The following is a 27,332-nucleotide window of genomic DNA, read 5'->3' on the forward strand; positions in this document are numbered from 1 at the left end:
TAGCTTACAGTGACCTGATAGGGTTCAGAAACCCTTCTGGTGTCGGCCTACACTACCTTAACTTTCAGTTCTCTCCAATCACAGAATGCACAGGTGAGAGACACAACTACAGCAGGTAACACCAGGAGAGAGAAAGAGGAACTGAGTGGTATTGTCTAAAGAGTGTGTGTAGCCCCCATCCATCCCTCCCCTATGGCTGGCGTACACACACGTCACCAAACACACCTCCTCTGGCTTGGCCTTCTCCATCCTGCTCTCCTCGATGGCCATCTGCAGTCTCAGGTCGTCCCCCCTGCGCAGCCTCTCCTCCTGCCAATCACATACAGCTGTGATGTCATCACCTGCGACAAGCGCTCGGGCAGGCCAGCCCATAGGCACAGATCTAGGATCAGCTTACTGCCTCCAAATTGTAGCCAAAGCCATTTGGGGAGAAAATGCTAAACTGACATTAGATCAGTGTCTAGGGAGCAACTTAATTTCACTCCCCCAGGAAGCACTATCTGACCGTGATGCAAAGCTCCAGGAAAGATGCTGCCTTTAGTGGCTGCTCTCAGATCAGCTCTCCTCAACCCACCTTAGTGAGTTGGAAAACATTCTCCCTTCCTTGAGGAAATCAAAAACTGATTCTAGACCAGCCGCTATGGGCAGTATCCTCTTTCACCTTCTGAAGAAACTGGTCAGGGTCCCAGCCATAATGGACGTGGACTGTCTGCCAGGGCTCTCTATTCAACCACTACCTGTATCCAGAAGTGTTCATGGGCAGACAAAACAGTCCTCTTCTTGTGCTTCTGCAAGGAAGTTGACATTCTAGAATGAAGTCGGTGTCCTAGAATGACGTCGGGGTGCTAGAATTACAGTGCTAGAATTACACTGAGGTTTTATCTATACTTAAGAACTTTGTGAGACAAAAGAACAAAAACTGGGTAAAAACAACCTGTCTTTATGCTAAAGGTAGAGTGTTGTTTTGCCTTACCCTGTAAACTTCTGAATACCGGTGTTGATTGAATACTGCCCTCCAATTTGCAGAGTGCGGGCACTGGAAGATGCCTTTAATTGAGTGTGTTTAAGTATGTCATTGTGTGTGTAGTTTGAAGCATGCGTTCAGAACAGAGTAATTTGCAATGGAAGAAAAAAAGGGAGTAATCACTCATTCAGAAATTGCTACGGGTTAAATTGAGTCATTCAAATTATGAAGTCTTTGCCATGCATCATTTTACACTGATTAAATCATAGGGGAGTTATTTTTAAAACTACTTCTTTCCTTCTTACCCTCTTATATTATTAACCCATTGACATGTGTATGTTTGGAATTAATGAAACAGATCATTCCTATGAATATCATTCATTTTGATTGGGATTAAGACTCGATGGAGTGACCGCCGGCTGGGTAGACAGATTGACAGATAGATAGGTAGATGATGATCGGTCGGTCGGTCAGGTGGTGACCTTTGCCCCCTGACCTGTTCTTGTACTTCCTTGCTGAGTGTGAGTGCATAGCGGAGCTCTGCGTCCTCCAGAGGGGCCACAGTAGTCTGGGGGTCAGGGGTCAGAGGGTAAAGGTGAGTGAATGGAAACACACATTGTCCTGAGTTAACCTTGCTATGCCCGGATACTTCTGTTATGGACTGTAGTTAAGTGTCACCATATATATGTGTTCTATGTATAGTGGTCGTAGGGTGTACGACGATATATCCTATACAAATCAACCCGTTTATCAAGCCATTGGACCTCAGGTTAACAGTGTGGTTGGCCAGCGGGGGCTCTGCCTACCCTCCACCAGCTGCAGGCTGGCTGGCTGTACTGTATACCTGTTCAGCCTCCTCCTTGCTCATGGCCAGGGCCAGCTGCAGCTGCAGGTCCTCCTCACCGGAGCTCTGTGGCCACGCCTGCTCTGGGTCCGCCCCTCCAGAGTGAGAGCCCTGAGACAGCGCTCCACCCCCCAGACCTGGAGCTGAGGGGGCCGAAGAGGCTGGGGGACAGGATGAGGGGACCGGAGAACAGGGAAAGGAGGGGAAATAAAATGTTATTGTTTGCATCATGGCATAGTTAGAGCTGGGCAGGAACAAAAGCCTGCAAACACCACATGCATCTCCCCAGGATCAGGGAGGCTCTGCATCACAGCAGACAACTTAAAACTACATTTCTGTTTATGGTTTGCTTTCCTCCTCAATCTGTTTCAGATCCCCTGGTGGCTGGTGCAGGCTGGGTAACGTAGTTGTCTCTCACCACTGGTGGTCTGTGCCATCTTCTCTTTGGTCTTGAGTGCATGGATCCTCTCCTCTCGTAGTCTCTCCTCATCCTTCAGCAGTGTTACCAGCTGTTTGGCCTTCTCCCGTACATTCACCCCCTGACACACACGCAGGTGAATGCACATGAGTACATACAACTCAGTGCACAACCTTCCTAACTACGCAGCTGTGTCACTGAATTGTTGATAAATGTCAGTTATTTGCCTGGTAACTAAGTGCTACATTCCTGTTTCAGTCCCTCCATTTCCATCAGTGTTTCCCTGTGACCTGCTATATTGTCATTACTAGCCCATAAACATGTTACTGTTGGCTTTTCACTCTGTGTTTGTGTAAGAGGTCACAGTGAAAACATTGTAAAGTCCTTGAATGAGAGGCGAGTAGTGATTCAGTACCAGTGTGTGTTTGGGAATGTGTGTACAGTGTGTGTGCGTGTCGTACCTGGTCCTTGCCGTCTCTGTCGATGAACTGGAAGTCCTTGAGAGTCTGGACAGCGTAGATGTTCTCTCTGCACTGCTGAGCCACGCGCTCTGAACCCGTCTTTATGAGGTACTCCATGAGAGTCATAGCCTGGAGAACACACAGTACAGTAGAAACCACAGAGATCCTATTCAATTACTGGAGATGCTATGTCATAAACCCTCAAAGTTCCAGAACGGGACGAGAATGGCAGCCATAGATGTGGTAAAGAGGTCAATCGAACTCGACCAAAACAATGGAATTGTCATGGAAACAAGTACAGGAAAGGGCAGTGAAGGAAGATCCTGAATCTCCCCATTTCCCCACAGCAGAATTAGCCTACATTTAGGCTACTGTTTATGTGTATTCCACACTGTGTTGAGGTAAAAATCAGAGTATAATGCTTGTATGGACACTAACCCCCCATACAGGTTCATGTCATCCTCACCAAGCAACTGCATTACAGTTACAAACTACTTAGACTACCACCACTGATCACTGTATGCTACACTCATATATATTTATATACGTTTGGGTGTCACTTAGAAATGTCCTTGTTATTTAAAGAAAAGCTACTTTTTTGTCCATTAAAATAACATCAAATTGATCAGAAATAGTGTAGACATTGTTCATTTGAAACATCCATGGAATCATTAATTCCACTGAAACTGACTGGCTAGCTAACAAGCATAATGTGCACAATATCTTGTCACTGGCTGACCTACTCCCTGGCCAAAATGGCAGATCTTTTATACTGTCATATGAAGCCTTAGGTCACAGATAGAACAATGAGACAGTTATTTCACCGGATGCATAAATGTGAAGCATCCGTTTGGCATTTTTACTCACTACCAAATATGGTAGTGAGAGGAAGCCCAGTGGCCGGCAGTGGGAGAAGATGGATTTTTGTTGATATTCTGCAAATTTTCTCATCGATAAAACAATTGATCTCAATACAGTTCTCTTCCCAAAACTAAAATATGTTACGAACAGAGTGGACTAAACTTTGCCAAAGTATTAAAAAATGGTGTTGTTTAGGAACAGTGCAAAGGCAAATTGAGTTATTGCAAATATGCAAATGCATGCTAGAACGCGCCAATAGGATCTTGCTAGATCGTGCTTGGCTCTGCCCACTATGACTCATTTGAAAACAACGGGCTGTGGTCTATCTTGGTTTAGTTATGTCCATTCTAGTATTCTAATTCTTATTTCTATGTGCACAAATACAACAGTGAGAGTGTGTGAGCAGACAAACCAGACAGACAGACTACGTCACCTGTTGTTATGGTCAATATTGAACAGACATTCGCACAACTTTCCTTTTCACTTCCTCTCACTCACCACCCACACACGCAAACCTTGTAGACGTGTCTCCAGTTCTTGCCGTGGTCGTTGAGTCGTTTCCACACCATGCTCATGATCTCAGAGAAGGCCACTACGTTGTAGGTCAGGTCTGCTATCTCTGACATCAGAGAGCTGCTGGGGCCCCATGGGTCATTGGACGTCGCTTCACGCACCTGGAGACAGGGGGAGGCCAGGGACAGAGGAGACCAGGGACATGGGGGAGAAAGAGAGACCAGGGACATGAGGGAGAAAGAGAGACCAGGGACATGGGGGAGAAAGAGAGACCAGGGACATGGGGGGGGGGGAGGAGAAAGAGAGACCAGGGACATGGGGGGGGAGGAGAAAGAGAGACCAGGGACATGGGGGGGGAGGAGAAAGAGAGACCAGGGACATGGGGGGGGGAGGAGAAAGAGAGACCAGGGACATGGGGGGGGGGGGGGGGGGAGGAGAAAGAGAGACCAGGGACATGGGGGGGGGGGGAAGAGAAAGAGAGACCAGGGACATGGGGGGGGGGGGGATAGAAAGAGAGACCAGGGACATGGGGGGGGAGGGGGGGAGAGAAAGAGAGACCAGGGACATGGGGGGGGAGGGGGGGGAGAGAAAGAGAGACCAGGGACATGGGGGGGGGGAGAGAAAGAGAGACCAGGGACATGGGGGGGGGGAGAGAAAGAGAGACCAGGGACATGGGGGGGGGGGGGGAGAGAAAGAGAGACCAGGGACATGGGGGGGGGGGGGAGAGAAAGAGAGACCAGGGACATGGGGGGGGGGGGGGAGAGAAAGAGAGACCAGGGACATGGGGGGGGGGGGGAGAGAAAGAGAGACCAGGGACATGGGGGGGGGGAGAGAAAGAGAGACCAGGGACATGGGGGGGGGGGGAGAGAAAGAGAGACCAGGGACATGGGGGGGGGGGAGAGAAAGAGAGACCAGGGACATGGGGGGGGGGGGGAGAAAGAGAGACCAGGGACATGGGGGGGGGGGGGGAGAGAAAGAGAGACCAGGGACATGGGGGGGGGGGGGAGAGAAAGAGAGACCAGGGACATGGGGGGGGGGGGGAGAAAGAGAGACCAGGGACATGGGGGGGGGGAGAGAGAGACCAGGGACATGGGGGGGGGGAGAGAGAGACCAGGGGACATGGGGGGGGGGGGGGGGGAGAGAAAGAGAGACCAGGGACATGGGGGGGGAGAGAAAGAGAGACCAGGGACATGGGGGGGGGTGAGAAAGAGAGACCAGGGACATGGGGGGGGGGGGGGGAGAGAAAGAGAGACCAGGGACATGGGGGGGAGGAGAGAAAGAGAGACCAGGGACATGGGGGGGGGGGGGGGGGGAGAGAAAGAGAGACCAGGGACATGGGGGGGGGGGAGAGAGACCAGGGACATGGGGGGGGGGGAGAGAGACCAGGGACATGGGGGGGGGGGGGGGAGAGAAAGAGAGACCAGGGACATGGGGGGGGAGAGAGAAAGAGAGACCAGGGACATGGGGGGGGGGGGGGGAAGAGAGAAAGAGAGACCAGGGACATGGGGGGGGGGGGGGGAGAGAAAGAGAGACCAGGGACATGGGGGGGGGGGGGGGGAGAGAAAGAGAGACCAGGGACATGGGGGGGGGGGGGAGAGAAAGAGAGACCAGGGACATGGGGGGGGGGGGAGAGAAAGAGAGACCAGGGACATGGGGGGGGGGGGGAGAGAAAGAGAGACCAGGGACATGGGGGGGGGGGGGAGAGAAAGAGAGACCAGGGACATGGGGGGGGGGGGGGGGGGAGAGAAAGAGAGACCAGGGACATGGGGGGGGGAGAGAAAGAGAGACCAGGGACATGGGGGGGGGGGGGGGAGAGAAAGAGAGACCAGGGACATGGGGGGGAGGAGAGAAAGAGAGACCAGGGACATGGGGGGGGGGGGGGAGAGAAAGAGAGACCAGGGACATGGGGGGAGGAGAGAAAGAGAGACCAGGGACATGGGGGGGGGGGGGGGGAGAGAAAGAGAGACCAGGGACATGGGGGGGGGGGAGAGAGACCAGGGACATGGGGGGGGGGGAGAGAGACCAGGGACATGGGGGGGGGGAGAGAGACCAGGGACATGGGGGGGGAGAGAGAAAGAGAGACCAGGGACATGGGGGGGGGGGGGGGAAGAGAGAAAGAGAGACCAGGGACATGGGGGGGGGGGGGGAGAGAAAGAGAGACCAGGGACATGGGGGGGGGGGGGGGGAGAGAAAGAGAGACCAGGGACATGGGGGGGGGGGAGAGAAAGAGAGACCAGGGACATGGGGGGGGGGGGAGAGAAAGAGAGACCAGGGACATGGGGGGGGGGGGGAGAGAAAGAGAGACAAGGGACATGGGGGGGGGGGGGAGAGAAAGAGAGACCAGGGACATGGGGGGGGGGGGGGAGAGAAAGAGAGACCAGGGACATGGGGGGGGGAGAGAAAGAGAGACCAGGGACATGGGGGGGGGGGAGAGAAAGAGAGACCAGGGACATGGGGGGGGGGGGGGGAGAGAAAGAGAGACCAGGGACATGGGGGGGGGGGGGGGGAGAGAAAGAGAGACCAGGGACATGGAGGGGGGGGGGGGGGAGAGAAAGAGAGACCAGGGACATGGAGGGGGGGGGGGGGGGGGAGAGAAAGAGAGACCAGGGACATGGAGGGGGGGGGGGGGGGAGAGAAAGAGAGACCAGGGACATGGAGGGGGGGGGGGGGGAGAGAAAGAGAGAGACCAGGGACATGGAGGGGGGGGGGGGGGAGAGAGAAAGAGAGACCAGGGACATGGAGGGGGGGGGGGGGGGAGAGAAAGAGAGACCAGGGACATGGAGGGGGGGGGGGGGGGGAGAGAAAGAGAGACCAGGGACATGGAGGGGGGGGGGGGGGGGGAGGAGAAAGAGAGACCAGGGACAGGGACATGGAGGGGGGGGGGGGGAGGAGAAAGAGAGACCAGGGACATGGCGGGGGGGGGGGGGGAGGAGAAGAGAGACCAGGGACATGGAGGGGGGGGGAGGAGAAGAGAGACCAGGGACATGGAGGGGGGGGGGGGGGAGAAAGAGAGACCAGGGACATGGAGGGGGGGGGAGGAGAAAGAGAGACCAGGGACATGGAGGGGGGGGGGGGGGGGAGGAGAAAGAGAGACCAGGGACATGGAGGGGGGGGGGGGGGGGAGGAGAAAGAGAGACCAGGGACATGGAGGGGGGGGGGGGGGGGAGGAGAAAGAGAGACCAGGGACATGGAGGGGGGGGGGGGGGGGAGGAGAAAGAGAGACCAGGGACATGGAGGGGGGGGGGGGGGGGGAGGAGAAAGAGAGACCAGGGACATGGAGGGGGGGGGGGGGGAGGAGGAGAAAGAGAGACCAGGGACATGGGGGGGGGGGGGGGGGGAGGAGAAAGAGAGACCAGGGACATGGGGGGGGGGGGGGGAGGAGAAAGAGAGACCAGGGACATGGGGGGGGGGGGGGAGGAGAAAGAGAGACCAGGGACATGGGGGGGGGGGGGGGAGGAGAAAGAGAGACCAGGGACATGGGGGGGGGGGGGGGAGGAGAAAGAGAGACCAGGGACATGGGGGGGGGGGGGGAGGAGAAAGAGAGACCAGGGACATGGGGGGGGGGGGGGAGGAGAAAGAGAGACCAGGGACATGGGGGGGGGGGGGGAGGAGAAAGAGAGACCAGGGACATGGGGGGGGGGGGGGGGAGAAGAGAGACCAGGGACATGGGGGGGGGGGGGGGAGGAGAAAGAGAGACCAGGGACATGGGGGGGGGGGGGGGAGGAGAAGAGAGACCAGGGACATGGGGGGGGGGGGGGGAGGAGAAAGAGAGACCAGGGACATGGGGGGGGGGGGGGGGGAGGAGGAGAAGAGAGACCAGGGACATGGGGGGGGGGGGGGGGGGGGGAGGAGAAAGAGAGACCAGGGACATGGGGGGGGGGGGGGGGGAGGAGAAAGAGAGACCAGGGACATGGGGGGGGGGGGGGGGGGGAGGAGAAAGAGAGACCAGGGACATGGGGGGGGGGGGGGGGGAGGAGAAAGAGAGACCAGGGACATGGGGGGGGGGGGGGGGGGAGGAGAAAGAGAGACCAGGGACATGGGGGGGGGGGGAGGAGAAAGAGAGACCAGGGACATGGGGGGGGGGGGGGGGGGGGGGAGGAGAAAGAGAGACCAGGGACATGGGGGGGGGGGGGGGGGAGGAGAAAGAGAGACCAGGGACATGGGGGGGGGGGGGGGGGGGGAGGAGAAAGAGAGACCAGGGACATGGAGGGGGGGGGGGGGAGGAGAAAGAGAGACCAGGGACATGGAGGGGGGGGGGGAGGAGAAAGAGAGACCAGGGACATGGGGGGGGAGGAGAAAGAGAGACCAGGGACATGGGGGGGGGGGGGGGGGAGGAGAAAGAGAGACCAGGGACATGGGGGGGGGGGGGGGGGGGAGAAAGAGAGACCAGGGACATGGGGGGGGGGGGGGGGGGAGGAGAAAGAGAGACCAGGGACATGTAGGGGGGGGGGGGAGAAAGAGAGACCAGGGACATGTAGGGGGGGGAGGAGAAAGAGAGACCAGGGACATGTGGGGGGGGGGGGGGGAGAAAGAGAGACCAGGGACATGTGGGGGGGGGGGGGGGGAGAAAGAGAGACCAGGGACATGTGGGGGGGGGGGGGGGGGGAAGAGAGACCAGAGAAACATCAGGATTATTTTTTATTTAACCTTTATTTAACTAGGCAAGTCAGTTAAGAACAAAATCTTATTTACAATGACAGCCTAGGAACAGTGGGTTAACTGCCTTGTTCAGGGGCAGAACGACACATTTTTACCTTGTCAGCTCAGGGAGTCAATCGAGCAACCTTTCAGTTACTGGCCCATGGCTCTAACCACTAGGCTACCTGACGGACCAAAAGCAGTCAACATTGAACAATCTAAGATGTGATTTATTGATCAATTAATTGATTAATCAACTGGTAGTTTATATCAAGACAAGACTATTCATTCGCTTGGCAAGCTCAAGCCAACAAAATATATTACGATACAAAGCTCACGACTAAACATGTAAAAACAGACAACAATTATGCAAAGTACTTTAATCAAATGAACCCCTGATAAGTCCACAGCCGTGATCGTAGGTCACCTTAACTGATCATCTCTCCTACTCTCTGGGGTGTGGAGATGAAGTGATGATAAACAGGCTGGACAGAACCATCATGATGAATGGATACCATGATTACATTAACCCAGATAGCGAGAGGTGGAGATACAGGGAGTACACAGTGGAATGTATTATTTGGTAAGTACCAACAGTTAAGAGAAGTTAAGACAGAAGTAAGGGAGGAGAGGAAGAAAGAGTTGGAGAGGGAGGAAGCAGAGGAGGAGGAGAATGAGGTGAGCTAGCCTTGAAAGAAGTGGTGAGGAAAGGAAGAAGAGGACAATGGGAAACAGAAGAATAAAACAAATAAAGAGGTGTGGGTGGAAAAGTGGTCGGAGAGGAAGAGAGAAAAGAAAGGACGAGCGTACCTTGATCTCGGCCTCTGAGAAGTTGTGGACAATGTTCTTTACTTGTCGCCGTAGCGATGAGGTCGACATGGCAACCGTCTGGCTGTCGGGTTCCACGGAAAATCTGACCCACACAGAGAAAGAGAGTGGTTGTAAAACAGTTCATACAACACAAAACAAATAGCAGCCAGGGCAAAGTGTACAGTGAGTTAATACAGAGAGAGAGGAGAGTAGCCGAAGAGAAAAAGAAAAGCAGCAACAGAGAGAGAGACATCGAGAGAGAGAGAGAGAGATCGAGAGAGACAGCAAGAGAGACATCGAGAGAGACGTCGCACTACTGACCATATATACACACCTTACACACACTAATTAATAAACACGTCCACCAACAAAAAGACGGCAAAATCTTTGTTTCCTTTATTGACTTTAAAAAAGCATTTGATTCTATTTGGCACGATTCGGCTATTCTACAAAATTCTCCAAAGTGGGCTTGGTGGTAAGGTGCATGACTTAATAAAATGTAAGTACACAGAAAAGTGTGCAATAAAAATCAAAAACCAAAGAACAGAATTCTTTTCACAACATTGAGGTGTGAGACAAGGCTGCAGTTTGAGTCCAAATCTTTTCAACATTTATATCAATGAATTAGCAGACATGTTGGACCATTCTCCAGCCCCAGGACTCACACTACTTGACACAGAGGTAAAATACCTGCTATATGCTGATGACTTGGTACTTCTATCACCAACCAATGAAGGTCTTCAACAGAACCTTAATATTCTAGAGCAATATTGCCATAATTGGGCCCTGGCAATAAAAAAAATAAAAAAATGAAAATCACGATTTACCCCCCCCAAAAAACAAAAAAACAGATGTCAGAAACACAAATATAAATTCTCCCTGAACAACACCATAACTGAACACACTAAAAATTACACCTACCTGCATCGGGAAGCTTTAATATGGCAGTGAATGCACTCAAAGAAAAAGCCCGCAGAGCATTGTATGCAATAAAAATGAAATTATTCAAAATCAACATCCCAATTAGAATTTGGACCAAAATATTTGACAGTGTAATCCTACCAATAGCTCTTTACGGAAGTGAGGTTTGGGGGCCACTCAATAAACTGGACTTTAAAATGTGGGACAACATCCAATTGAAGCCCTACATGCAGAATTCTGTTGGAAAATTCCAGAGAAATACACCAATTCAAAGAAATACACCAATTAAATCCAGAGAAATACACCAATTAATGCATGTAGGGCAGAATTGGGCCACTTTCCAGTGGTAATGAAAATACAGAAAAGATCATTACAATTTTGGCTACATCTAAATTCAAGTCAAAATTCAAGTCTGCAATTTAAAGCACTTCAAACCCAAGAGCTGAGCCCAGAAACGAGCCCTCTCAGTCAGCTGGTGTTGGACCTAACCAACCAAGCTGACACCAGCACTGCTTCAAAAGAAAGAATTCCAATAAACAAAATCATGAACCAATCAAAGGACTTATATATACAACATTGGAAAAACGAAACAAAATCCCAAAGCCGACTAAATTGCTATCTGACCCCAAACAGAGAATATGAATTGGCTGATTATCTCTGTCAGAGATACGAAGCAGAGACAGAATCCTTACCAAGTACAGGCTGAGTGACCACCAATTGGCAATAGAGACCGGCAGACATAAAAAGACATGGCTACCCAAAGAGGAGCGTGTATTTGGTCACTGCACGACAGGGGAGGTAGAGACAGAGATGCACTTTCTCCATTACTGTGATTAATGAATCTCTTGGTGAGGAATATTTTTTTTATTAAACACAGAGGAAAAACTAAAAATACTCATGGGCGAAGGAGCAATGGCTCCTCTTGTAGCCAAATATGTATTTGCTTGCAATAGCCTGAGGGACACTGAATAATAACATCTGCATAGTGAGCAGTAACTTACTTATTATTACTATTATTGTTATTGCTATTATTGTTATTACTATTATTATTGTTGTTTATCATTCCAAATAGTAGTGGTATGGGTGGTAATGGTAATGACAGCAGTTTAATGATGGTGGTGGTAGTAGTAGTGGTAATGATGATAGTAGTTGTAGTACTGATGTAATGGTGAAGATGACCGTTATTTGGTTATAAGTTAGTTATAGTTTAATTTTCCATTTAGATTTTTATATTTATTACATTACATTCTACTATTGACTATTACCATTTTATTGTTATTATTTTTGTATTTAATTTTGTATTATTATTTTCTGCCATTTAATATTATTATTTGTTATTGTTTATAATTTTATTACAATGTATATTGTATACATTGTTGCTTTGGCAATATTGACACAATGTTTTTCATGCCAATAAAGCAGCTTGAATTTGAATTTGAGAGAGAGAGAGAGAGAGACATCGAGAGAGAGAGACATCGAGAGAGAGAGAGAGAGAGACATCGAGAGAGAGAGAGAGAGAGAGACATCGAGACATCGAGAGAGAGAGAGACATCGAGAGAGAGACATATCGAGAGAGAGAGAGAGAGAGAGAGACATATCGAGAGAGAGAGAGAGAGAGACATATCGAGAGAGAGAGAGAGAGAGACATATCGAGAGAGAGAGAGAGAGAGACATATCGAGAGAGAGAGAGAGAGAGACATATCGAGAGAGAGAGAGAGAGACATATCGAGAGAGAGAGAGAGAGACATATCGAGAGAGAGAGAGAGAGAGACATATCGAGAGAGAGAGAGACATATCGAGAGAGAGAGAGACATCGAGAGAGAGAGAGACATCGAGAGAGAGAGACAAACACCTGCCTGCAGGTGACAGCATTCCCTCCCCCATATGCCCCCCTAGGCACAACTATGACAACATAACCAACAAAAACGGGTCACAACTCCTGCAGCTCTGTCGCACGCTGGGTATGTACATAGTCAATGGTAGGCTTCGAGGGGACTCCTATGGTAGGTTCACCTATAGCTCATCTCTTGGCAGTAGCACTGTAGACTACTTTATCACTGACCTCAACCCAGAGTCTCTCAGAGCGTTCACAGTCAGCCCACTGACACCCCTATCAGACCACAGCAAAATCACAGTCTACTTGAACAGAGCAATACTCAATCATGAGGCATCAAAGCCAAAGGAACTGAGTAACATTAAGAAATGCTATAGATGGAAGGAATGCAGTTTGGAAACCTACCAAAAAACAATTAGGCAACAGCAAATTCAATCCCTTTTAGACAACTTCCTGGGTAAAATGTTCCACTGCAATAGTGAAGGTGTAAACTTGGCAGTAGAAAATCTTAACAGTATATTTGACCTCTCAGCTTCCCTATCAAATCTAAAAATCTCAAATAGAAAACCGAAGAAAATGAACAACAATGACAAATGGTTTGATAAAGAATGCAAAAATCTAAGAAATAAATTGAGAAACCTGTCCAACCAAAAACATAGAGACCCGGAAAACCTGAGTCTACGCCTTCACTATGGTGAATCACTAAAACAATACAGAAATACACTACGGAAAAAGAAGGAACAGCACGTCAGAAATCAGCTCAATGTAATTGAAGACTCCATAGACTCTAACCAATTCTGGGAAAATTGGAAAACACTAAACAAACAACAACACGAAGAATTATCTATCCAAAATGGAGATGTATGGGTAAACCACTTCTCCAATCTTTTTGGCTCTATAACAAAGAATAAAGAGCAAAAACATATACATGATCAAATACAAATCCTAGAATCAACTATTAAAGACTACCAGAACCCACTGGATTCTCCAATTACCTTGAATGAGTTACAGGACAAAATAAAAACCCTCCAACCCAAAAAGGCCTGTGGTGTTGATGGTATCCTTAATGAAATGATCAAATATACAGACAACAAATTCCAATTGGCTATACTAAAACTCTTTAACATCGTCCTTAGCTCTGGCATCTTCCCCAATATTTGGAACCAAGGACTGATCACCCCAATCCACAAAAGTGGAGACAAATTTGACCCATTTAACTACCGTGGAATATGCGTCAACAGTAACCTTGGGAAAATCCTCTGCATTATCATTAACAGCAGACTCGTACATTTCCTCAATGAAAACAATGTACTGAGCAAATGTCAAATTGGCTTTTTACCAAATTACCGTACAACAGACCATGTATTCACCCTACACACCCTAATTGACAACCAAACAAACCAAAACAAAGGCAAAGTCTTCTCATGCTTTGTTGATTTCAAAAAAGCCTTCGACTCAATTTGGCATGAGGGTCTGCTATACAAATTGATGGAAAGTGGTGTTGGGGGTAAAACATACGACATTATAAAATCCATGTACACAAAACAACAAGTGTGCGGTTAAAATTGGCAAAAAACACACACATTTCTTCACACAGGGTCGTGGGGTGAGACAGGGATGCAGCTTAAGCCCCACCCTCTTCAACATATATATCAACGAATTGGCGCGGGCACTAGAACAGTCTGCAGCACCCGGTCTCACCCTACTAGAATCCGAAGTCAAATGTCTACTGTTTGCTGATGATCTGGTGCTTCTGTCACCAACCAAGGAGGGCCTACAGCAGCACCTAGATCTTCTGCACAGATTCTGTCAGACCTGGGCCCTGACAGTAAATCTCAGTAAGACCAAAATAATGGTGTTCCAAAAAAGGTCCAGTCACCAGGACCACAAATTCCATCTAGACACCGTTGCCCTAGAGCACACAAAAAACTATACATACCTCGGCCTAAACATCAGCACCACAGGTAACTTCCACAAAGCTGTGAACGATCTGAGAGACAAGGCAAGAAGGGCCTTTATGCCATCAAAAGGAACATAAATTTCAACATACCAATTAGGATCTGGCTAAAAATACTTGAATCAGTCATAGAGCCCATTGCCCTTTATGGTTGTGAGGTCTGGGGTCCGCTCACCAACCAAGATTTCACAAAATGGGACAAACACCAAATTGAGACTCTGCATGCAGAATTCTGCAAAAATATCCTCCGTGTACAACGTAGAACACCAAATAATGCATGCAGAGCAGAATTAGGCCGATACCCACTAATTATCAAAATCCAGAAAAGAGCCGTTAAATTCTACAACCACCTAAAAGGAAGCGATTCCCAAACCTTCCATAACAAAGCCATCACCTACAGAGAGATGAACCTGGAGAAGAGTCCCCTAAGCAAGCTGGTCCTAGGGCTCTGTTCACAAACACAAACACACCCCACAGAGCCCCAGGACAACAGCACAATTAGACCCAACCAAATCATGAGAAAACAAAAAGATAATTACTTGACACATTGGAAAGAATTAACAAAAAAACAGAGCAAACTAGAATGCTATTTGGCCCTAAACAGAGTACACAGTGGCAGAATACCTGACCACTGTGACTGACCCAAACTTAAGGAAAGCTTTGACTATGTACAGACTCAGTGAGCATAGCCTTGCTATTGAGAAAGGCCGCCGTAGGCAGACATGGCTCTCAAGAGAAGACAGGCTATGTGCACACTGCCCACAAAATGAGGTGGAAACTGAGCTGCACTTCCTAACCTCCTGCCCAATGTATGACCATATTAGAGAGACATATTTCCCTCAGATTACACAGATCCACAAAGAATTTGAAAACAAATCCAATTTTGATAAACTCCCATATCTACTGGGAGAAATTCCACAGTGTGCCATCACAGCAGCAAGATTTGTGACCTGTTGCCACAAGAAAAGGGCAACCAGTGAAGAACAAACACCATTGTAAATACAACCCATATTTATGCTTATTTATTTTAACTTGTGTGCTTTAACCATTTGTACATTGTTACAACACTGTATATATATATAATATAACATTTGTAATGTCTTTATTGTTTTGAAACTTCTGTATGTGTAATGTTTACTGTTAATTTGTATTGTTTATTTCACTTTTGTATAATATCTACCTCACTTGCTTTGGCAATGTTAACACATGTTTCCCATGCCAATAAAGCCCCTTGAATTGAATTGAATTGAATTGAGAGAGAGAGAGACATCGAGAGAGAGAGAGAGAGACATCGAGAGAGAGAGACATCGAGAGAGAGACATCGAGAGACATCGAGAGAGAGAGAGAGAGACATCGAGAGAGAGAGAGAGAGAGAGAGAGAGAGAGAGAGACATCGAGAGAGAGAGAGAGAGAGAGAGAGAGAGACATCGAGAGAGAGAGAGAGAGAGAGAGAGAGAGAGAGAGAGAGAGAGAGAGAGAGAGAGAGAGAGAGAGAGAGACATCGAGAGAGAGAGAGAGAGAGAGAGACATCGAGAGAGAGAGAGAGAGAGAGAGACATCGAGAGAGAGAGAGAGAGAGAGAGACATCGAGAGAGAGAGAGAGAGAGAGAGACATCGAGAGAGAGAGAGAGAGAGACATCGAGAGAGAGAGAGAGAGACATCGAGAGAGAGAGAGAGAGACATCGAGAGAGAGAGAGAGAGAGATCGAGAGAGAGAGAGAGAGAGAGAGAGAGAGACATCGAGAGAGAGACATCGAGAGAGAGACATCGAGAGAGAGACATCGAGAGAGAGACATCGAGAGAGAGACATCGAGAGAGAGAGAGAGAGAGACATCGAGAGAGAGAGAGAGAGAGAGACATCGAGAGAGAGAGAGAGAGAGACATCGAGAGAGACATCGAGAGAGAGAGAGAGACATCGAGAGAGAGAGAGAGACAGACATCGAGAGAGAGAGAGAGACATCGAGAGAGAGACATCGAGAGAGAGACATCGAGAGAGAGACATCGAGAGAGAGACATCGAGAGAGAGACATCGAGAGAGAGACATCGAGAGAGAGACATCGAGAGAGAGAGAGAGAGAGAGAGACTCAGTGAGCACAGTCTGGCTATAGAGACCGGTCGTCACAGACAAACCTGGCTGCCCAGAGAGGACAGGCTGTGCTCACTCTGCTCCAGGGGAGAGGTAGAGACAGAGGTGCATTTCCTACTACACTGTGACAAATACTCAGACCTAAGAGCATATTTCTTTCCCAAAATTATAACTCAATACAAAGAATTTGAAACTATAAAAGATGAAGAAAAAATCAAATATTTATTGGGTGAAAAGCCAAAATGTGCAGTTTTGGCAGCCAAATATGTGTCCTCCTGCCACAACCTGAGGGACAGCCAGTGAAAAATGCAAAGTAATGTTGATAATATTTCCCATTTAGCTTAGTTTTGTTTTGTCTTTCATACCAGGTCATATGTCTTCTCAAGTCATGTTGACACTGGTCTACTACCATTGATTTAATATATTGTTGTTCTGATTAATATTGTTGTTGTAGTTGCTGTTAATGGTAATCCCATGTCCACTACTACTATTATTATTACTGTTGGTTCCACCATTTATTTATATATAAATATATATATATTTTGTATATATATACATATATATTAGATTTTTATTTTTCGATATGTATACTTTGACAATGTAAGTAATAATGAACTTGCCATGTCAATAAAGTCAATTGAATTGAAAAATTGAATTGAGAGAGAGACAGAGAGAGAGAGAGAGACAGAGAGAGAGAGAGAGAGACAGAGAGAGACAGAGAGAGACAGAGAGAGACAGAGAGAGACAGAGAGAGACAGAGAGAGACAGAGAGAGAGAGAGAGAGAGAGAGAGAGAGACAGAGAGAGAGCGAGAGAGAGAGAAAGAGACAGAGAGAGAGAGAGAGAGACATCGAGAGAGAGAGATCGAGAGACATCGAGAGAGATTCCGGAGTTCCAAATTAAGCAGCAGCAGCTGAAAAGATGAGCTCCTAAAAATATTGAAATTTATATGGTTTTTAGAGTAAAGTACATCGAAAAAAAGCAAAAGAAAACTGCTAGACAGAATAGGAGACCAAACAAGCAGCAAACAAAGAAGAAAGGATTCTGAAAAAGTAACAATTTTTCATAAAATTATACAGTTTTCTTAGCTAGCTAAGTTGTTTACCTGTTGCTAGGCAGTTGCTAGGGACTCTCCTGAAAGAAGCTAGCTAGCTAACAAGGAGTGTCTAGTTGGCAGAAGAGAAGAAGGGACAAAGTGGGACAAAATAAGGACAGAAGAAAAGGGAAAGGGGACATCAAGGTGAAGTAGTCCTCTAAAGACACAAAAGACAATTAAACAAGAAACAACACTTCTATTGCAACATCAGCCAACATTACCAGCGTTGCTATGGAAATTTTTACCCACCAGACATCAAAACAGAGAAAGCTAAGAAAAGTTTCAAAGGTTTGTTGATGGGACAGAACCATGAATGCCTGTTTGCAGATCTTACCAGTTGCAAAACAAGAGCAAATTTAATTTTTAATACCAAACGAGGGCACATATGGAAAAGGGTTATTTGCAACCATTTCCCTTTCTCAAAAAAGAGAGGCATCAGCCAAGGATGTCAGATCAGCATTTTTGAAGAAGCTGACCATAGCAACACATATCAAACAGTAAACGTATATAATAATGGAACTGTATTGATACAAGGCAATGATTCAAGCCTCCAGGCTTTTGAGAATAGGTTTACTACCCTAAAAGCAGAAGCTGAAATCATCTCAGAAACTGAGGAAAAAGTCAAGGAGGGAGATGACGGTGAAAAGCAGGCCCCAGCGGTCTCTGTGACCCAGCAAGAAGCCCTCAGTGTCCCTCTACCTACCTCACCTGCAGCAGACAGAGCCAAGGACATGCCTACAACACCAAGAACACCTGCTATGCAACGTTTCCACAACACCTTCTCTCTAGTCGAAGCAGAGGTCATAGAACTCAGAGAGAACATGCTTCAAGAGGAGGACACTGTCCAGAAACTTAAAGAAGAGATGAAACAGTTCAAGGAGGAGAGCAGAGCATCTATTGCTAAACTAGAAAGCAGAATGGACAAACTGAGTCAGACAAATGATGACCTCAGAGACCATCTGAGCACAACAAGAAAGCAGCTAGAGCAGAGAGAGAGGTACATTGACCTCCTCAACCAGCAGCGAGTCATTATGTCCTCTGCATCTGGAGAACATGTCCACCAGCTTGGCATAACACAAGCAGAACCCGAGACCAGCATGGCCTCCACCACACAGCCTGATGACACTGCACCAGCCTACCAGTCTGCTCCAGCCCAGGTCAGCCAACCAGCCTCTCAGTCTGCTCCAACACAGTGTGCTCCAGCACAGGTCAGAATACCAGTCTCCCAGTCTGCTCCAGCACAGGTCAGAATACCAGTCTCCCAGTCTGCTCCAGCACAGGTCAGAATACCAGTCTCCCAGTCTGCTCCAGCACAGTGTGCTCCAGCCCAGGTCAACCTACCAGCCTCTCAGTCTGCTCCAGCCCAGGTCAGCCAACCAGCCTCTCAGTCTGCTCCAGCCCAGGTCAGCCAACCAGCCTCTCAGTCTGCTCCAACACAGTGTGCTCCAGCCAAGGTCAGAATACCAGCCTCCCAGTCTGCTCCAGCCCAGGTCAGAATACCAGTCTCCCAGTCTGCTCCAGCCAGACAGTCACCCACAACTGCAATCCTTATTGATTCAAATGGGAAGTTCTTAGTCCAGGAAAGATTATTCCCTAGACACCAGGTGTATAAGTTCTGGTGTCCTACAACTGACAGTGCAATGCAGCTACTCAGTCAGACCAGGATTGACACCCTCGACAACATCATCATCCACACTGGCACAAACGACCTTCATGCCAAAGGTGAAGATGTATCTGGGGCAGTGAGAAGAGTGGCAGAACGGGCACAGGCTGTGTTCCCAACAACCAATATAGTTGTGTCCACCCTCCTACCAAGAAAAGACTTCCCAGGACAGTTGATCGACAAAATAAATCAACAGATCACTGTGGACTGTGCCTCACTACTCAACGTCAGAACGGCTCACCACCCCACTCTGACATGTCAACACTTATATGATAATGTACATCTTGATCAGGACAGTATCAGAACCTTTGCCAAGGACCTAAAAGATGCAACACTTGGCAGGGACCCACACACCCATCACCCCAGCAACAGAGGTCCCCCGCCCCACCTTCTGAAACAACAGTACCTCCACCATCCCCAGGAGAAAAGAGCCAGACACGGCTTATTACAGCACAGCTCTACTAGACCAGGCCCAACACAACACAGATTTACGAGACCAGGGCCTTCACAACACAGCTCTACTAGACCAGGCCCATCACAACACAGATTTACGAGACCAGACCCGCATCAGGACAACACGACTAGACCAGGCCCAACACAACACAGCTCTACTAGACCAGGCCCATCACAACACAGCTCTACTAGACCAGGCCCATCACAACACAGATTTACGAGACCAGACCCGCCTCAGGACAGCACGACTAGACCCGGCCCATCACAACACAGCTCTACTAGACCAGGGCCTTCACAACACAGCTCTACTAGACCAGGCCCATCACAACACAGCTCTACTGGACCAGGCCCATCACAACACAGCTCTACTAGACCAGGCCCATCAGAACACAGCTCTACTGGACCAGGCCCATCACAACACAGCTCTACTAGACCAGGCCCATCACAACACATCTCTACTAGACCTGGCCCATCACAACACAGCTCTACTGGACCTGGCCCGTCACAACACATCTCTACTGGACCTGGCCCATCACAACACAGCTCTGACCACTACTCCAGGGTCGGACAGAACACTGTCCTTCAGAGAAGTACACCACATGATGCAGTCCACACCATGTATCATTCAGATCATCAGCCTACATATGCTGAGGTAACCTCTGGCAAAATACACCTAGAACAGTCAGAGATAGGAGAGGTGCGCCAACTACTGCATCTAATATGCAGACTACTGAGCTAGACAGACCCTTTAATTCACGGGCACACACACACACACAGGGTTGCAGATTGCATTGTACTTATTTTTTGTGCAGTCTTATTCCATTCTTATTAATTTGTTTACAACTATTCTTAATTTTATTGGCACCGGTATAATAATAATATTTATATATAATGGTGTGTGTATGTATGTATGTATGTATGTATGTATGTATGTATGTATGTATGTATGTATGTATATGTATATATATATATGTATGTATGTGTATATATATATATATATATATATATATATATATTATTTTGTATTGTTTTCAATGTACTTTACTCAAACCAGTGAATATCACTTATTATAAATGAGATCATTAACTATCAGCTCTTGGAATATCCAGGGACTTTACTCTTCACATTTTGGTTATAAAACAACAAATCCAGAATTTATTAAAAACATCAAAGGACAGGACATCATAATCCTACTGGAAACATGGTGTCGTGGAGACATAGATACTCAGTGTCCCTCAGGGTATAGAGAAAGTTTACTACCATCAATCAAACATAAAAATGTTAAACGGGGCCGAGACTCAGGTGGAATCATCATTTGGCATAAGCAGGACTTGGCACTGAATGAAATGAAAAAAGGTACCAGTCACATTTGGCTAAAACTTAACAAAGGTACAATCTATTGTGATAATGACGTGTACATATGTGCAGCTTATGCTCCTCCTTCAGATTCACCATATTATGATGATCAGTTTTTTGACAATCTCCAGACAGAAATCATTACATTTCAGGCAGAGGGTAAAGTGCTTCTTTGTGGAGATTTCAATGCAAGAACAGGTTCTGAGCCTGACTACACTGATGCGGGAGGTAACCACCACATATTTGGTCACCCCTCCTTGTACAGCAGCCCTATTATAAATAATAGAAACAGTCCTGACCAAATACTGAACAAAAATGGGAAGGTGTTAGTGCATCTCTGTCGAGCCTTAGGCCTGTACATGCTTAATGGTAGAATCAGAGGGGACTCTTTAGGTCAGTTTACTTACTGCTCAGCTCTTGGGACAAGTGTAGTCGATTATGCCATCACGGACATTGACCCCTCCTCCATTAGTGCATTCACTGTCAGACCACAGACACCATTGTCAGATCACAGTCAGATCAACGTGTTTTTGAAGAAATTAACCAGCAATATTCATTCAAAAAAACTGCCCAATAAACTCTTCAACATAAACCAATCATACAGATGGGCTCCAAACAGTGCAGAGAGATTCATTGAAACATTGAACTCAAAAGAAATGATGAACTCTATACAGTTTTTCAATAACTCACAATACCAAAACAATAAAGATGGTGTCAATTCGGCTACTCTAAACATCAACTGCATATTCCAAAAAGCAGCATCGAAAGCAAATTTGAGAAAACCAAAGAAATGCAACATCAGAAACAAAAAACAAAATGTTTCTGACAAATGGTTTGATAATGAATGTAAAACAATTAGAAAACACCTAAGACAAATGTCAAACAAAAAACATAAGCAGCAAAACAACCCAGAGCTACGATATGAATACTTTGAAACTCTGAAACAGTATAAACATACACTGAAACGCAAGAAACTAAATTATACCAACAAGACACTTGATGAAATTGAAAACGCAATTGACCAAAATCAGTTCTGGGACATGTGGAACAATTTAAGCACAACAAAGCCACAAGAATTAGCCATACAAGATGTAGGAATTTGGAAAACTTATTTTGATAATCTATACAAAAACATCCCACAAAAAGACTTAAAACAGAACCAATTAGAAATTAAAGAAAAATTGAACATCCTTGAATCAGTCATTAAAAATAACCAAAATCCATTAGATTACCCAATAACCCAACAAGAACTAAATGAAAAGCTCAAATCTATTAAATCAAAGAAGGCTTGTGGTCTAGACAACATCAGAAATGAAATGCTGAAAAACAGCACACCTGAGTTGCAAAATGCTGTGCTTAAATTGTTCAACATGGTTTTAACTTCTGGCTGCTTCCCTGATGTCTGGAACCAGGGGCTCATCTCCCCTATCCACAAAAGTGGAGACAAATCAGACCCCAATAATTACAGGGGAATTTGTGTAAACAGTAACTTGGGAAAGGTTTTCTGTAGCATTTTGAATTCAAGAATCCAAACCTTTCTTCAAGAAAAAAATGTAATAACTAAATGTCAAATTGGCTTTCTCCCTAACCATCGCACTACTGACCATATATACACCTTACACACACTAATTAATAAACACGTCCACCAAAAAAAAGAGGGCAAAATCTTTGCTTGCTTTATTGACTTTAAAAAAGCATTTGATTCTATTTGGCACGAAGGGCTATTCTACAAAATTCTACAAAGTGGGCTTGGTGGTAAGGTGTATGACTTAATAAAATGTATGTACACAGAAAACAAGTGTGCAATAAAAATCAAAAACCAAAGAACAGAATTCTTTTCACAATGTCGAGGTGTGAGACAAGGCTGTAGTTTGAGTCCAAATCTTTTCAACATTTATATCAATGAATTAGCAGACATGTTGGACAATTCTCCAGCCCCAGGACTCACACTATTTGACACAGAGGTGAAATACCTGCTATATGCTGATGACTTGGTACTTCTATCACCAACCAAAGGTCTTCAACAGAACATTAATATTCTAGAGCAATATTGCCATAATTGGGCCCTGGCAGTAAATTTCCCAAAAACTAAAATCATGATTTTCCAAAAACAAAACAGATGTCAGAAACACAAATATAAATTCACCCTGAACAACACCATCATTGAACACACAAAAAATTACACCTACCTTGGTCTGACCATATCTGCATCGGGAAACTTTAATAGGGCAGTGAATGCACTCAAAGAAAAAGCCCGCAGAGCATTGTATGCAATAAAAATGAAATTATTCAAAATCAACATCCCAATTAGAATTTGGACCAAAATATTTGACAGTGTAATCCTACCAATAGCTCTTTACGGAAGTGAGGTTTGGGGGCCACTCAATAAACTGGACTTTAAAATGTGGGACAAACATCCAATTGAAACCCTACATGCAGAATTCTGTCGGAAAATCCTACAAGTCCAGAGAAATACACCAACTAATGCATGTAGGGCAGAATTGGGCCGCTTTCCAATAATAATGAAAATACAGAAAAGATCATTAAAATTTTGGCTACATCTAAATTCAAGTCCAAATTCGAGTCTGCAATTTAAAGCACTTCAAACCCAAGAGCTGAGCCCAGAAACGAGCCCTCTCAGTCAGCTGGTGTTGGACCTAACCAACCAAGCTGACACCAGCACTGCTTCAAAAGAAAGAATTCCAATAAACAAAATCATGAACCAATCAAAGGACTCATATTTACAACATTGGAAAAACGAAACAAAATCCCAAAGCCGACTAAATTGCTATCTGACCCTAAACAGAGAATATGAATTGGCTGAATATCTCTACTCTGTCAGAGATTCGAAGCAGAGACAGATCCTTACCAAGTACAGGCTGAGTGACCACCGATTGGCAATAGAAACCGGCAGACATAAAAAGACATGGCTACCCAAAGAGGAGCGTGTATGTGGTCACTGCCTGACAGGGGACGTAGAAACAGAGATGCACTTTCTCCTTTACTGTGATAAATATTCCTCACCAAGAGATTCATTATTCACAGAAATGACTACATTTATTCCAAATTTTAACTTATTAAACCCAGAGGAAAAACTAAAAATACTCATGGGCGAAGGAGCAATGGCTTCTCTTGCAGCCAAATATGTATTTACCTGCCATAGCCTGAGGGACACTGAATAATAACATCTGCATAGTAAGCAGTAACTTACTTATTATGACTGTTATTGTTATTACTGTTATTGTTATTAGTATTATTATTGTTGTTTATCATTCCAAGTAGTAATGGTATGGGTGGTAATGGTAATGATAGCAGTTTAATGATGGTGGTGGTGGTAGTGGTGCATTACACCATACATTACATTCGACTATTGACTGTTACCATTTTATTGTTACTATTTTTATATTTAATTTTGTATTATTATTTACTGCCATTCTATATTATTGTTTGTCATTGTTTTAATTGTATTACAATGTATATTGTATACATTGTTGCTTTGGCAATATTGACACAATGTTTTTCATGCCAATAAAGCAGCTTGAATTTGAATTTGAGAGAGAGAGAGAGAGAGAGACATCGAGAGAGAGAGACATCGAGAGACAAGATGAATAGGCAGACATTGCGTGAAAGAGAAAAAAGAAACCAGCAATCAAATTTAGTGGACATAGTGCTCCTTTATGTCAACAGAGAGGCAGCGCACGCACGCACGCACGCACGCACACACACACACACACACACACACACACACACACACACACACACACACACACACACACACACACACACACACACACACACACACACACACACACACACACACACACACACACACACACACACACACACACACACACACACACACACACACACACCTGTTACAAAGGAATAGTGTTCTCTCACTTGGTTTCTCTCTTTCCGGCTCCAGTCGTTTACAGAGTGCTCTGTCTCAGCCTGTCTGTCTCTCCTCACAGAGACATTGAGTCCCAAAACCGCAGATTTGGGGTGATAAAAACAATCTGTGGAGTGAGAGATGACAACACTAATCTTACCGGTACGTGTTGAAGGCCCCAAAGAGAAAACCCTGAGCTTCTCCTCACCCCAAACACAACGTAGGCTAGGATATTTAATTGGAATTAGGCAGTGTTTTAGTTTCATTCACTTTCACCATCTGACCCAGTTAATGGTGTCAGATGAGCATGGCCATGGCATGCAGGCTTGAACAGTGTCACTATTTTGACGCCATTGAACTGTTAGTACTCTGAGGACTGTTTAACAATGCTGTGGCATGAATAATCCTAGTGGGTTTCATTCACTTCTCTTTTTGACCTGCACCGTTGGAGCTCGGATCTTAAGAATTTCACTGTGCCCTGCAATTACATCTGCGAGCCTGTGTATGTGACTAACAAACTCATCTAATATGTATGTACAACATATTCTTATATGATTAGACTGTCTTCTCTGACAGAATTGTTCCAGTGCTGCTGAATACCCCTAGCACAGTGTGGCCGAGCAGACTAATAAGGAGTGGAAGACGACAGGTTGTACAGTACTAATAGGAGACTAGGTTGCATAACACAGAGAGATAACCATTCCTGAAGTCAGTTTAGAGATTACTGGAGCAACGTTCCAAAGTTCACACAAGGCATCTACCAAGACCAAATGTAGATAAGGGACAAGCTTAGCCCAAATCTCTCACAATTCAACAGGGGTCAGGCCAATTCTATGTAAATTGGGGAAGTGATCTGAAAAATACTCAGAAAAAAAGTGATCTTCTTTTCTTGAAACAGACATATCCTGTGCTGAATTTATATGGCAATGACCTCAACCCTACACATCATAATGTGGAGCACTGCATTAGCTAAACTCCTTATCAACAGTTGAACTTGACGGTACAATAACAAAGCTACATGCTACAAGATAGGAGACGTCCGGGTGTTGTATGTAGCTATGTTATTGTACTGTCAAGTTCAACTGTTGATAAGGAGCTTAGCTAATGCCATTTAAATATTCAGGACAGCATACAGTGGAATAAGTATCAGAACTTGCTTGGTTTCACTCTGACACTAGACATACAATGTGCATTCAACGGCAGATGCATTATTGGCAATGAAATCCCAACATGCAATACACATGCAACTAGTTAGCTGAAGCCAGACAAACGTAGCTAGTTGGCTGAGTCTAATATAAGCTAGCTAACAAACTATTGAACTAACGTTAGCTAGCAGGCCAAAGTTATTGCGCTACTAGCCCATAGTTGAGCTAACGCCAGAAAAAAAATAGGGCGGGGTAACGATGTAGACTGTAACGATCATGACAATGTCAGAGACACTGTGGCCTCTACGCTCGTTCCCACTTGATAGTCGCTAATACAGTCACACACCCTCCTTAGCCAGAGACCCCCACCCAGTTAGCATGCTAATCAGTTATCATCTCTCACAACAGTCTACATAGCGATTCAACACCAACGCAAACATTACAACAGGAAATACTTGAAACTACTACTGCCAAAGAACAACATGGGAAGTGTAACGAACTTGGTTGGCAAACATAGAAGGCTATCCAAACCAGATAAAAGGGGTCACTAACTAATTAGATAGCTAGCTATAGGCTGGCTAACGTTAGCTATCTGGTACCACCCTCCCAGCTATCAGCTGGAAAACGTTAGCTACTTACCGTTAACTCCCCTTCTCCTTGGCTTTCCCAGTCGCGATCAATTTGAACGTTTTACAATTGTGTTGGGGGTTAAGGGGAAAGCGTGAAAGAGAAACCCGACTAACTAAATATAGGTATTCCTGTCACGACACTGAATGAATCATTGCTATTTACCTAGCTAGGAAGCTGAAGTAGCCGATGGTACAAACAGATGAGATAACGTTGAACGCTGTTGCTAACAGTTCAAGTGGCAACAGAATAGGAGTGGTATTTATGATCTGATCGAGTGATACCACCATCCTTAACATAAAACCGATGGTTATGGAACGTTTACTGCGTCAGTATTACTTATAATATGTAATAACTGTTGACAATATTCCATAATTAACATCTAAATTAAGTCTATACTGACCCTGTTGTAGCTCGAATGGTACAAGGAGATGGCGGAACTTCCGGTTCCGTTCCCGACTACAGGAAAGACCGCACCCCTTTGCACGCTCCCATTATTTAATATTTATGAACTGGGCGAGGCTACACAGTCATTATGCATAAAATAGTTTCAATTTGATCTAAAATCTAACCTATTTCATGTTCTGGATGGGAATGTAGCGCTATTTATCACACTTGTAAATAAGCTTTATACTGTAACATAGTGTCAAACTGACCATTGATATTGATTGTTTTGCATGCAGGAACATGTGTAGCCTATGAAAGCACCTCACAGACCTCTATAATTGTACCTGAAGTTGGATGTTGGTTGAGAACGTGTGGTGTCAGTGTGCGTAGTCAGTTTAATTAAGAAACATTT

The 27,332-nt window shown here is 46.0% G+C and overlaps 1 protein-coding gene across 7 annotated transcripts in view; it reads right to left on the reverse strand.

Moving 5' to 3' along the window:
• The window catches only part of LOC120048691 (epsin-1-like), a 30,729-nt gene extending 3,744 nt beyond the window's left edge, over positions 1 to 26,985 (reverse strand). The window contains exons 1-9 of one of the 7 annotated variants that reach the window (XM_038994846.1): positions 26,937 to 26,981; positions 24,773 to 24,888; positions 9,510 to 9,612; positions 4,064 to 4,222; positions 2,688 to 2,816; positions 2,227 to 2,347; positions 1,809 to 1,969; positions 1,461 to 1,532; positions 226 to 309 (exon numbers count right to left, since the gene is read on the reverse strand). In XM_038994846.1, the coding sequence (XP_038850774.1) occupies positions 226 to 309; positions 1,461 to 1,532; positions 1,809 to 1,969; positions 2,227 to 2,347; positions 2,688 to 2,816; positions 4,064 to 4,222; positions 9,510 to 9,578 (795 nt within the window). In that variant the 5' untranslated portion in view covers positions 9,579 to 9,612; positions 24,773 to 24,888; positions 26,937 to 26,981. The other 6 variants (XM_038994843.1, XM_038994845.1, XM_038994847.1 and 3 more) reach the window with 6 other exon arrangements.
• Positions 26,986 to 27,332: the final 347 nt, after the last annotated feature.

This window comes from Salvelinus namaycush, chromosome 5, assembly GCF_016432855.1.
Source record: "Salvelinus namaycush isolate Seneca chromosome 5, SaNama_1.0, whole genome shotgun sequence".
Taxonomy (NCBI): domain Eukaryota; kingdom Metazoa; phylum Chordata; class Actinopteri; order Salmoniformes; family Salmonidae; genus Salvelinus; species Salvelinus namaycush.